This window comes from Sturnus vulgaris, chromosome 13, assembly GCF_052056855.1.
Source record: "Sturnus vulgaris isolate bStuVul1 chromosome 13, bStuVul1.hap1, whole genome shotgun sequence".
Classification (NCBI taxonomy): domain Eukaryota; kingdom Metazoa; phylum Chordata; class Aves; order Passeriformes; family Sturnidae; genus Sturnus; species Sturnus vulgaris.
This window is the reverse complement of record NC_142255.1, coordinates 17,333,992-17,346,318: the sequence shown is the minus strand read 5'-3', so window position 1 is coordinate 17,346,318 and position 12,327 is coordinate 17,333,992. Positions and strand designations below refer to the sequence as shown.

Sequence of the window (12,327 nt, the reverse complement as noted above, 5' to 3'; positions counted from 1 at the left end):
CCATGTTTGATAATGGAGCTTAAGAGCCAGGATTAGATACTGCTAGATCTAAAAACCTGATACAAAGTACTGATTTAATATACATTAATTAGTTAGTTCAAGTTAGATATCCCTCAGTTCATCTGCAGCCAGAACAGAAGACACATTTGTGATCCAGGTCACTGTGCAGAAATGTGATTAGGTGGTGTCTCTGATGGAGCAAAAACCTGTGTCACTGCAGGTAACAAACTGCTTTAATATTGGTCATAACAGGACCACAGCAAGGGTCTGCAACCAGAGAGCAGAACAACATTTTCTGGTCAGGAGTGAGGACTGAGGGAGGAAGCAAGAGCTATTATTTACAACTATACAGGCAGAGAAGCAGAAGAGGCATTACACTGTGAAGAGTAATGAGCATGTCAGAAGTATAAAATCTATCTTAAATCTACAAAGATGTAAGATATAACTAAACTCCCTGTCAGACAGTTACTCAGTTTTTATAGAAATAAAGATATAGAACAGTAAGGTGTGAATATATTAATCTTGGTACTTTTAGACATGGAGTTCTCTACTGCCTGGACAATCCACTGTTTTTCATCCTACTTTAAAAGGAACACTTACCTGGAATTCATATAGGGGACCTTGCCAGCCCTATTCCAAGCCAGGTTTTCTCAAGAAAGTTAAAGCTGTTTTTCTTGGTAACTCTTCTCTTCATGTATCATCTCCATTGATTCAGCTTTTTGCAAAATGAAATTGGAGAGCCAACAGAGACACAGCAAGATCAAAGGCGGCCAAATTCAAGTCCATGCTCAGACAGCTTTGGAACTTCTGTGCCAGCAAAGCAATCACAGTTTTCATGAACTGACCCAACAATATTCAGCTTGATTCTTCTAATTGTTTTAACAAAAAAAATCGATGGTTAGTATTCTGCACTATAAATGAAACCTAGTAAGATTGAAATAATAGCTACAAGTGCAGAATTTTAGGAGTTCAAAGCACAACAAAACCAAAACTCGGCTTATTTGATACAATTAGTTAATATTTACCCCTAGAAGAAACACTGGTTATCTTCTTAAATTTATTTTTTCATGAGATCCAGGCAATGTCATCAGGATCTTCAGACCATACCTCCATTTTATGATGAATTATGAGCTCTCTTTCTTATTCCTAAACAAAATGTTAGTGTTCCCCGTGGACCCTATGTGCACCAAAATGGAATTTAACGTTTTTTGGGTTTTTTTGCTTTCTTAATCAAAGAGCTTGATTTGCTGTTATAACAGTGCACTTAGAGAACATTCGTGGTGCTGATCAATAAACAAACACAGTATTGCATTTTTCATGACAAGAAAACTTCCTCAACTGATCTTGAGAAAAAAAATTAACCCTCCTAATAACTTTGTGAGGTTCACAGCAAATGACAGCAGAACACCTTGGGGTGTCCTGTGGCAGGGCCAGGATTTGGATGATCCTGACAGGTCTCTCCCAGCTCAGCATATTCTGTGATTTCATGGCCAGTCCTCATCACGTGGCCATAGTCATATTTAGCACCAGGACAGGGCTCCATGAGTGGCAGCTTTCTCTGGCAGAAAGAGCCAGTCAATATTTACATTCCTCATGAACATACAAAAGAGCATCAGGGTACTTGAGAAATTAGCCCTTGATTGCCACTTGGAAGGCATCATCAGAAAGTCAAATCACTTCAGCACCTCCAACAACAGAACCACTTTCCTTCTTGAGACTCGAGATCTCTCACAGATGTGTCAAGGTCTTTGCCTGGGAGCAGGAGATGTCTGAAGGGCATGATGGGTGCTGAAGCAGCCTGACGTAGGGGTTTATTATTTAAAATGTGAAAAGATAAAAAAAGCCTATGGTCAACTCCTGCTTGCTTTCTTGCTGAAGCAGCAGACAGAAATCTGATAGTCCTGAGCCAGCTACAGGGAATGCTGGTGGGATTCTTCAGTGCAGGACAGAGAGGGTTCTACTCTAATATTAAATTGTTGCTGAAGTTGGGGGACATAGATGCAGTGGGTTCAACTCGGCTCTCAAGTTCCCAAAATGTCATCACATAGAACAGCCCTAAATCTTGGCTTAGAAGTCACAAAACATCCAGTGCCTTTCCAAGTGAGATCTCAGCTCCTCTCATTTCCTGCATACAATAGCATTATTCAGTCACTGAAGTTTCCACTTAGCTTGCATTTATGCCAAGTACTTTTAATTGCAAAGGAAAAGGATGTTAAGCTCTCCCATTTCTTTCTAATTCATAAGGGACACATCAGTAGTTGGTAAAAATTATAGGTTAAGGGTCATTCTCCCATTTATTAAGGGACTCACATCCTCCTCCTGCTGCCAGGCAAACAGAGGTTACCTCCATTGCAAGGGTAGTCAAAGTTACCTTGTCACTTGTAAAATACAAAAAAGGCAAATCATTGTAAATAAATTACCAAACAGGCTTCAGGGAAGTCTGGACAGCACCTAAACCTGCAAGGTTTGTAACTGATCTGAGTCGCTTTGGCCACCACAGGTCTCACTGGAGAATGGATACTGAGTATTCACCCAACAGCCAGAAATTCAGACAGCATGCAGCTCAAAGAACTCATCACAACACGAAGAGCAGCAGCTTTGACTGAAGCAAAATGCTGCATAGCAAGGAGTGAAACAACTGGAAAAACAGATGCTTAATTTCTACTTATTTTTGGCAGCCTTGTTCCTATGGTATCTGTTAAATGAGGAAAAAAAGCCGCTTAGTAAGGAATCCATGAACCACAGCCTCATCTATGGACTATCAGGGTGGCAGTACAGCCCTACTGAAACTTATTTTCCTTTTGATCAATCCGTGGAAGGGTCTGAAGTAATGTTTCCATATGGGTTTTGTTCCTATTATGCAAGATCTGATGAACTACATTGTCTGAGACAAAGGGATTAAATGAATTGAAGTGGTGTTTTGGGCTTGGGAGTACTTTTAGTGTCTTCACCCCACCTCTTCAGCCTTGGGACAAGAGACTTAATAGCTAATTACAATGCAAATGAACTGAAATATAAATGAAGTGCTACATTCTAACATAGCTTAATAGTCCCAGGAGCAAGAATTTCATTAATTTGAATGAACGGTAATTCTATCCAAAAATATAGTTTATTAACAAGCACATACAATAATTGCACCACTAACTTTAAATAAACCTTCTAGCAAGCTCACCTTCAGTGACATTTGGTTAATACAGAGCAAGAAAGCAATGCACATGTGCTTTCCACAGACACAGAATGAACTCAGTTGCAAACCAAATTCAAGTTATAATCCAAGAAAGGGCACATAAAAGCAAAAGCAATGAAGACTTCACATGAACATTGCCATTTCTTTCCACCAGACCTTCTTCGGTCTCTTACAAAATAGGTCTGTAATACAAAAAAAGTAATAAAAACTCTGGATTCAATTTATTCAACCTCTTCCATCACGAGTTAACTATAACATTTTGCAACAACTTGAGTAGTATTAAGAGGGAGGTAAGAGGCAAAGATAGGTACAAGGTACGTCCTGGAATTATGGAAGTGCAGCTGCAGACAGAGCAGCAGCCACGGATTCTGGTGTTGTCCCAGTTTTTGCAAGAAATACAAAGATGGTAACACACATTCTTCCCTCTCATCAGTTAAAACTTGACCCATCATCCACTGACATCAGGGCAAAAGATCTTCTCTTATCAGTGGGACTCTGGTAGGGCCAAAGTGGCCTTCAAAAGCCAGTTGTCCTCTCTAGTGACAGGTTTGTCACTCTCCAGTCTTCAGCTGGGCTGTGATGTCAGTAGAACCTGACACGCTGCTCCCACATGGGTGTTAGAACAGTCCTGTGCTCCCTTCAATGCCAGAAAAAGGGATTCAGCAGAATTCAATCTGCAGGAATTGAAGCCAACTTGGCAATAAACAGCACCGCTCTGCTCAGAGCAACATCTCAACCTCACCACAACCAAGTAAATAGGAGGTTTGTAATGAACCGTGGTAAGAGCCCAGGAGAAGCATCGAAACAGAAAAATACACATTTCTTTATATTAGACCTTGCTCTTTGCACGGGAAAGGGCATTTCTGATCCTCTGAGGGATGATGAGGAAGGTTCCCAAGAAGAGTGCTCCAAAGGTAACAGTGTCCATGGCAAAACCACTCAGAAGGATTTTTAAACAAAGCCAGAGATTCTTCCGTTTCCTTTGCAGCAGAACAAAAAGCTACCTCTATATAGGGGTTTGAATTTTATCAACATGGTGCCTGTTATCACAAACAAAAATTATGCCTGTGATCCCTAACTATAATGGGAGTAAATCTTTACTTAGAAAAGATTTTACAGCAGTATCAATGGGTTAAAGACTTATCTCATTCTCCTCCTGCACCTTTCTCTTTGTAATGCCTTGAGAAAAAAAACCCAAAAACTTTTCCTGCTCCCAACCTAAGCTAAGAATTAAGATCTACTGTTAGGACAAAAAACCTTCTTAAATGGTCATTTTTTTCAAAATCTGGAACCTGATTTTCTTTTGTAGTTCACAGAAAAAATTACCTTGGTGGGAACTAACCTGACAAACCAGAGCAAGAAGTCAAAGATTACCCAGGAACAAACCAACTAAAGAGAAGTCCAAGCATTGCGGCACTTGGAAGAATCAGTGATGCACAGTTCAGTCTGCAACAAGCTCCCTCTCCCCTCTGCAATTTGCATAGCTGGCTCTTATGCTTGCTGGTTATGAAATACTCTTACAGCAGAACAACTTTAGAAAAATTTGGACAAGTGAGAATGGAGTTATTTTAATCTAGAAGAATATCACCCAAAGATACAGATGAATACAAACACTGTTTGTTCAAATAAAAAAAAAAAACCCAAAACATCAGACATGAATTTAAGCTGCATTCTCATCTATATATCAGCTTTCCCCTTCTTTGTTTTATAAAAATAGGGTATGACATTTCAGCTTCAATTGCATGTTTAAGTCATTTATTTATTGAACATTCCATTCTTGAAATATCATCTATTAAAGTGTTAGTTAAGATTCATCCTGCTTATAGAACAGGTTAAATTTCTTCTGAACTGCACTTGGAGACAATAATAAAGAGACTGATACAGACTCAATAAGAAATAATTAGATTATGGGGAGAAGAAAGAAAATAATAAATAAATAATTATAATAAAATCAAGCTTCACTCTTCTTGACTCCTAAATAAACAAATGCTAATGTCTTTTAGGTGATCACAACCAGATTTAACTCCAAAACAGTATTTACAGACTGAATTCAGATATAAACTATGATTTCAAGTCTACAACCTGCTATAAAAAGAGGACAAAAACTTCCAAGAAAACATCTCTTTCAAAGACAGAGGAAGCCACAGTAAAAATTAATACTGAAAATTCCTGATCAGAGTATTGTATAAAAATTAACATCTGTAACATTACCATAGCTTTTATCATCTGTTTTTAAAAAAGTGGATTCTGTTCTACACTTGCACATTTCTGATACAGATATAATTGTACACGGGCAATTTACATCTCAGCTCTGAGATACTGAAGGAAAAGGATAAAACTGAAGGTGAATTTTGCTGCCTCAGCAGTGAACCCTGTGGGGTGGTTGGGCCTGCTGTGATTCCAACATGGAAACAAACCTGGGAAACGACACAGATAGAAATCCAAAAGCACCAAGGCTGCCTGGACATGGCTCTTTCCCCTACTGCAAAGCAGATATAATAAATGGGATTTATTTTAGAAAGTTTCACAATTCTTAAGCAGTAGATGATACTTGCATTCCTGAAGGATTAAGTTCTACATTTCTTAATGCTACTTCAACTCTCTAAAACCAACCCAATAAAACCAGGAAAGATTTTTACAAGTAACATGCACAACCTAAAATTTCCACCCTCAAAACTGCCTTTTTGGTACTCTTTTAAGCTCTTAAGATACTCTATTTATTGAAGAGATGCCAGAAAGCCTGCAGAAGGAACAAATGCTTCTTTGGCAACAGGAAAACATTTTAATGCCTCCTGCCTTCAAAGTACGCACACCTTACCACAACATATGCTAATACACTACCAAATAAGTCTCTTTATCTTGCCATTTTTATAACAAACTGTTTCATTCATATCTATTTCAGCTTGTAACTACCTACTGCACAGAGCAGCACACTGTGCTAAATCAACAAGTGGTTTATACTGAAGAAATAGAAAGTAAAAAAAAAAAATTATTTAAAAATACTATATATTCAAGAACAAATCAAGAGGGGCTAATAATCTAGAAAGTGTTTCAGTATAAAATCAAAATGTTTACTCACGCAGGCATTTTGGGCCTTTTTTCCATCCTTTGTTCTTTATTTAAAATGAAGAAGATGTAACAAAAAAAGATTCCCACAAATATGATAGTGAGTGGCAATTTGGACAAAATCTGCCATTAATGTATGAAAACAAATGTGCCAGCCCTTCTGTGCAGGTATCCATGTGTGCAAATATACCTGTGCTTGGAGATACACACCTGCTCCTGGATTTCCAACCTTCTCCAAGGCACACAATCCACTGACACACTTGGACAAATCAGCCAAACACTGAATCTAGAAAAAGATCAAGACCAGCTCTTTGTAGATCTATAGCCTGCAACTGTAAAAATATAATAAAGATTTACTATCATATTACTAGTTGGATTTTTTCAAAGGGAAATTGATACTTAAAAGTTGTCTTCTTCCTGAAGAACTCAATGGAACAAAAGGAGAACTATTTCTAAAAATAAAGCAATGAAAATAAAGAAAACACACCCTCAAACATTGGAGCAAGAGCCCTTAGTGTAGGCATCAGTACCAGCCTTCACTGAAACAGGATCTTCAGTCTCCAGACATATCCTAGTTACTCCAATTAAACCTCTGTGGTATTTAATGATACTAGAAAGATCTGCTTTTAGCATGTGGATTTAAATACCACAGAGAACTGTCAAAGACTTGGTATACAACTGGTATAACTCTGCTGGGGTAAACATTAAGATGAGAGGGAGAAAATAAGGCTGAATTCTATGGAAAAGTTACTGGGATCCATGAAAGGTTTCTGCAGGCTTACAGCAATACACCTGATGGCAGCTCTAGAAGGGAAGAGGATAGAGATGAATAAGTGAAAATTTGTTTGCCATAACTGAACTTTTTTTTTTTTTCCCTGTTAGAGGAATGCAACTGCCTCAAATGATGCAATGGGTCAACCTGAAATCAGGCACATTTGAAAAATACTGGAAATCCTGAAGTCAGAGCTCGTGAATGTGTTTGGTTTGTGTGCTGCCTCGGAGGAGAGAGAAGTTAATACTTTTAAAAGCTCGGTATTTACACTTCTGAAAAGTTCCAGCAGTTCATCCAGATTTGATAGGGCAGGATTTAAGTGTCTCAGAGTGTTCCTGACTGGGCACTTCTGCTGCTTTGGCACACACACACACACGGTATTCCAGTACCAAGGGGACACGGCATCAAATGCAGCTTTACACTGGCAGCACTCCTGAGGAGGTTGAAATGTTTATCAACTCAGTAGGTCAAAAGTCTGCAGACACTGGGTGGAGCAGCAGTATGCCACAAAACTAACAGTTGTCCTCCTAGGAAAAAGAAAAAAAAAAAAGAGAGGGGGGAACAGTTGTCAGTAAAAATTAAAGCTCCTGGCTCCATTCCACACAGACAATGTGCTGGTTTGGAAAATACAGGATTAGCCCATCTCCACAGCCCAGAAAAAGCACAGGTTCATTTGCTGTCTCTGACACCAAGGCAGGGAAACACGGCAGGGGTTCTCAAAACCTTCCTAGTTTCTTATGCACTGGCTTTAGAGCAGCAGTATGTGGTTTTTCTCTCTGAGCAGGGTGTGGCTGAGTGTCACAGCCAGCAGGTTTAGCAGCTGACAGGAAAATAGCTGGGCAGCCTGGGCCCTGCTCGTGTGTTTCTTAAATTACTGCTTGTAGGCATGAAATGACTGAAGGGCAGTGTCCTCCCTGGTTAGCAGAGTGAACAGGCAGATCTTCAGAAAGGATGAGTGACAGGCAGTGCTGTCACACCGTGCCACGCAGAGCAGCAGGGATGGCACTGTGCAAGTGTGATCCGAGCCTCACAGTGACCCTGCTCCTGCCCCAGCCTGGCAGGGACTGAGATATCTGCCTTAAAAATGTTCAGATCTGTTTTTCACTAACCCAGAAATCACACTTTACCCAGTGCTCATGGCATCTGTGCTTCTTCAGATACAGAAATCCAGTCCAACACTTAACTCTCCTTTCCTCTAAGAGGATCCAGAATGTGATATGGAAATCCAGGCAGGAGTTACTGGCATGGATGTGGCATGTGCTAATCAGTGCTGCTCAAGCGCCCAGGATCCCTACCCTGTGTGTTTTCATGGTCACTTTAAGCTCTTTAGAACAGAAAGCCTGTCCTTCACATCTTTCTAAACCAACTATCACACCTCCACAATTCCACATAATCTTACCATGTCAAGTGCACAAGCTACAGAGATAAGGATGACAGGCTGCCCTGTTTAGATCTCATTTTCTGTGGATTTGCATCAAACGTCAGCTACTTAAGACTGGATTCATTAAAGGCATTTTGCAGAACACAGTACATTCTTGTCTAAGGGAAGGAATGATAACTATTTTTGAAACAAGTGAAAACCATGCAGAAGTACGTATTTTTAATTATTATATTTAGAATGCTAATATAGTGCTCTTCCAAAATAGCTCTGAAGTATTTTTTTTGTGGAGTCTCAACTTTAATAATTCCTAAAGGTGTCTACTGATAATGTCTATCATCTTGTAACTGTAACTTCTACAATGAACAACGTTCAGCAATTAATTACAAAGTAGTCCAAACTCTCACATTGTTGAATTATTTAGGGTAATAGATGGATTTAGTGACTAGCCAGTAGTTTTCCATCATTTTCTTAGAAAATTATACTGTTGAATGTTTGAAAGAAATTCTTTATAGCATGATTATAACATCTTATGACTAAGAATATTATGACACTAGTATGGAAGTAAATTATTTCACTCAACATGAAATCCACTGAATTTCGACATATGACTGAAGTGTAACAGACTGGCAAATTGAAGTGTGCAATCTCTGCAATCAGATCTTTCTAAGAAAGATGGCTTTTCCAAAATAGCATTTATGCAGCCCTTCTGGCTGCTGCCCAGATCTGGCATACCTAAGTTGTTTCATTTCATAAAGCTGAATTGCTTACAAATCAGATATTTCTCCTGTTACAAACTCAAGGCGAACAGGCTGTGATACAGCTGTGTAAAACAGGCACCACGAACCTGAATCATCCATTAGTCTCTTCTCTTTTATTAAAGATCATCCTATTGAAAAGGAGTTTCTTGTTTTTATGGAAGATAATTATCAAATCAATGGATTTCAGCAGGCTGGGAACTAAGTGGTGTTCCTGGATTATATAGACACCAACAAGTAATCTTAAAACCATTCCTTTTTAGAGCACCTTTCTTTTCTGCCCACCACTTTTAGGTATATGCTTTGTAATTAATGGGTAGACTTGAATTCTATAACAAGAACCTAACATCACCTTTACTTGTTTAACTCCAAGTGACTTAGCTTTAAACCTCCTTTATTCTTTTCAAACAATACAAGCTGAAATTTCTCAGATGATGCTTTTCCATTGCAGAAAGTGGATTCATTGATATTATGACTCATGGAAAGCTACAGTATCCACTCGGACTAATAAGGATTAGGGAAAGAACCACTGCTAAGCAATCAGGGCTCACCTTAAAGGTATTTTAAATCTTTATCTACATGAAGGCAACATTCCCTGAACCATATCCCCTTTTTGAGACACTTCTGTGACTATACTGTCCAGTAGGTCAGCAAATCTGTGTGGCCTTGTGTACTTGACTTGTGAATCCTGCAGACACTTTCACAACCATGAAACTGAAGTATTATTAAAAACATGTATTACTACAAAATATATGTTCCTATGCAGAATGCTTCCACAGCATATCTCAAGTTAATTAGTGTGGAAATTAAAACAAGAGTATTTTACTGCAGAACATTTTAATTAAGCTCTAGCTTTAGAGCTTTTTTCCATCTTTGATCCTGCAGCACTTTTTGTTTAGTGGTGGCAATCTGAAGTCAGGGTTGAGACCATCAGGGCAATTACTGGTGTTAGGTACCACTTCCTTCCCAGGGCACAGAAGTGCCAAGCATGTGCTGCACTACCACAAATAGCTCAATCCCAAGCTATCCAAACCCTTTCCTGTCTTACACCAGGCTGGGACAAGCATATCTGAAGACCCTTTTAACAGTCTAACAGCAGTATTTTGGTTGACTGATGAATAAAATATTTGTCAATTTATACATGCAATCACAGGCCAGGGACTTTGGATCTGAAATGCTGTTTAAAAAAAATCCTTAAGAACATGCTTTGTTCCATAAGGTGTTTTTCTTCCTAAACGAAACCCCAGTGTAATTTCCTGTATAATTACCCTTGATGCAATCCTGCCATTGGAGTTTCCCTCAAGGGAAAGAGCTTTGGGTAGACAATGGTAAACATAGGCTGGCTGCAGCGGTGGCAGTGTCCCAAGGGACAGTGCAGCAATTCCAAGAGGCTTTTGGGTAGTGAGATTGGAGTCAGAAAGTTTAAATCTAGAGAAGAAAAGAAACAAAAAAAATATTTATAATAAAATGATTGCATGACAAAGTCAAACACAAGCACAATCCATGAACAATTCAGAAAACAGCTGCCTCACATTCTTAAGGTTTTGTCAAAACAACAATGAGGTAATACAAATTACCACAATTAGAGTGAGGCACATAATGCTTTCCATGTCTAAATTCAAAAAGTTAAATGTACCAGTTTAGCATCTGTGGGCATAAGTTTAACTGGGCTAAAATACCCAGGTGAAAATATTACAGCTTAAGCAAATATTAGAAAGGATTAAAAGATCATGAAGGATTTTTAGACACAGGGATGATCTAGACAGATGTTTAGTAACTAGTAACAATACAACATTATGAAAAGGACATCAGTAGTATTTTACTAAAATATTTCAGCAAGCAATCCAGCAGGATAGCTAACCTTACTACAAAGCCCAAATTCCACCATCAGCAAAAGGAGATTTGCAATATTTGGAATTACTTGAAATTCAATCCAGCCCAGCATAAATCTCCCAGGTCCAACCAAAGAGACCACTCTAAAAAGATCAATACATTCCTCATCTATTAAGTGTTCCTCCAGAGCCTACAAGATGCCATCATTTTCACCAAAAGGGACTCCAGGGTCATTTCCTGGGAAAGAGCCATCACTTTCCCAGGCCTGGCCCAAGCCACACCGTGTTTCATAACTTAAACCCCACATTCTAATCTCTGTCTAGAAACTGAGAGACAGCCAAGACAGGTGAGTGAGTTTAGGTGCTGAGTAATCAAGATAAGATGCAGTACCTGATAAATCAGCTTTATAGTATCACACTGGTTTCAGCTTTCAAACACTGCAAGGTTGAACCTCAGACACAATGTACCACAAGAGCCCCAAGGAGGGGACGAGCAGGACGTTTGCGTCAGAAAGAAAAGGTCACACTCTGCAGCCAAGCAAAGATTGAGGAAAAGTAGTCCAGTCACTTCTGTCACTTCCCCAGCAGCTGCCAAGTATTTAACAGCACTCTTGAAACTGCAAATTTAGGCAGTGACAGATGAAATCTGCTACTTTAATCATATGTGCCACCTGCTTCCCCAGCACAGCATTATGGTACACCTGTCTGACACAGGCACTGCTCCTGCTCACTGAAAGTGAGGTGCTGCAGTGGTAATGGCCACAGTCTTTAATAAGGTCACTCAAAACAGGACATATCTATGGGTGTATGTATATGGATATAAATCCATTTTTTTCAGGTTCTGCATCTTGGCTGAAAGTAAGTGTAATCCTCACAGCCTTGTATAAAATTATTTACAAACCAGTCCTTAAACTGATTTTGCAGTATCACCTTCCCAGTCCCAAACCAAACTTCACTGGCATCTTCAGGAACCACATCCACCCAGCTGGATTCCAGAAATGATTGTGCAAGTCACAAGTGGGTGAGAAAAGGCAGACCTCCTTGTACACTTTTCCTGGCAAAGCAGTGAGGATTTACTCCAGTGGCCAAGGTACAAGAGACCCTTTCCATAACCCCTCTAATCTTCCCACTAGAACTCTTCACTCTTCTGCTTTCTCCTTTGACCTTTAAAACTGAGAATTCCCAAGATAGCATCAACTGTGGGGAGGCACAACACATCCAGATCTGAGAGGATCTGCAGGTTATCATCAGATATTGCTAACTCATGTGATTGCATGATGCAGAGCCAGATGAGCCAAGGGCCACTTTAGAGCAGAGAGCCTGAATTGGGGCAG

At 39.4% G+C, this 12,327-nt stretch overlaps 1 protein-coding gene across 6 annotated transcripts in view; it reads right to left on the bottom strand.

Annotated features, from left to right (window-relative positions):
* Nucleotides 1-3,090: 3,090 nt before the first annotated feature.
* Nucleotides 3,091-12,327, bottom strand: part of LRRC28 (leucine rich repeat containing 28) — a 51,584-nt gene continuing 42,347 nt past the window's right edge. For all 6 annotated transcript variants that reach the window (XM_014874565.2, XM_014874569.2, XM_088172648.1 and 3 more), the window contains 2 exons: nt 10,430-10,589; nt 3,091-7,552 (listed from right to left, as the gene is read on the bottom strand). In XM_014874565.2, coding sequence (XP_014730051.1) covers nt 7,480-7,552; nt 10,430-10,589 — 233 coding nt within the window. In that variant the 3' untranslated portion in view covers nt 3,091-7,479. The remainder of the gene's footprint in view (nt 7,553-10,429; nt 10,590-12,327) is intronic.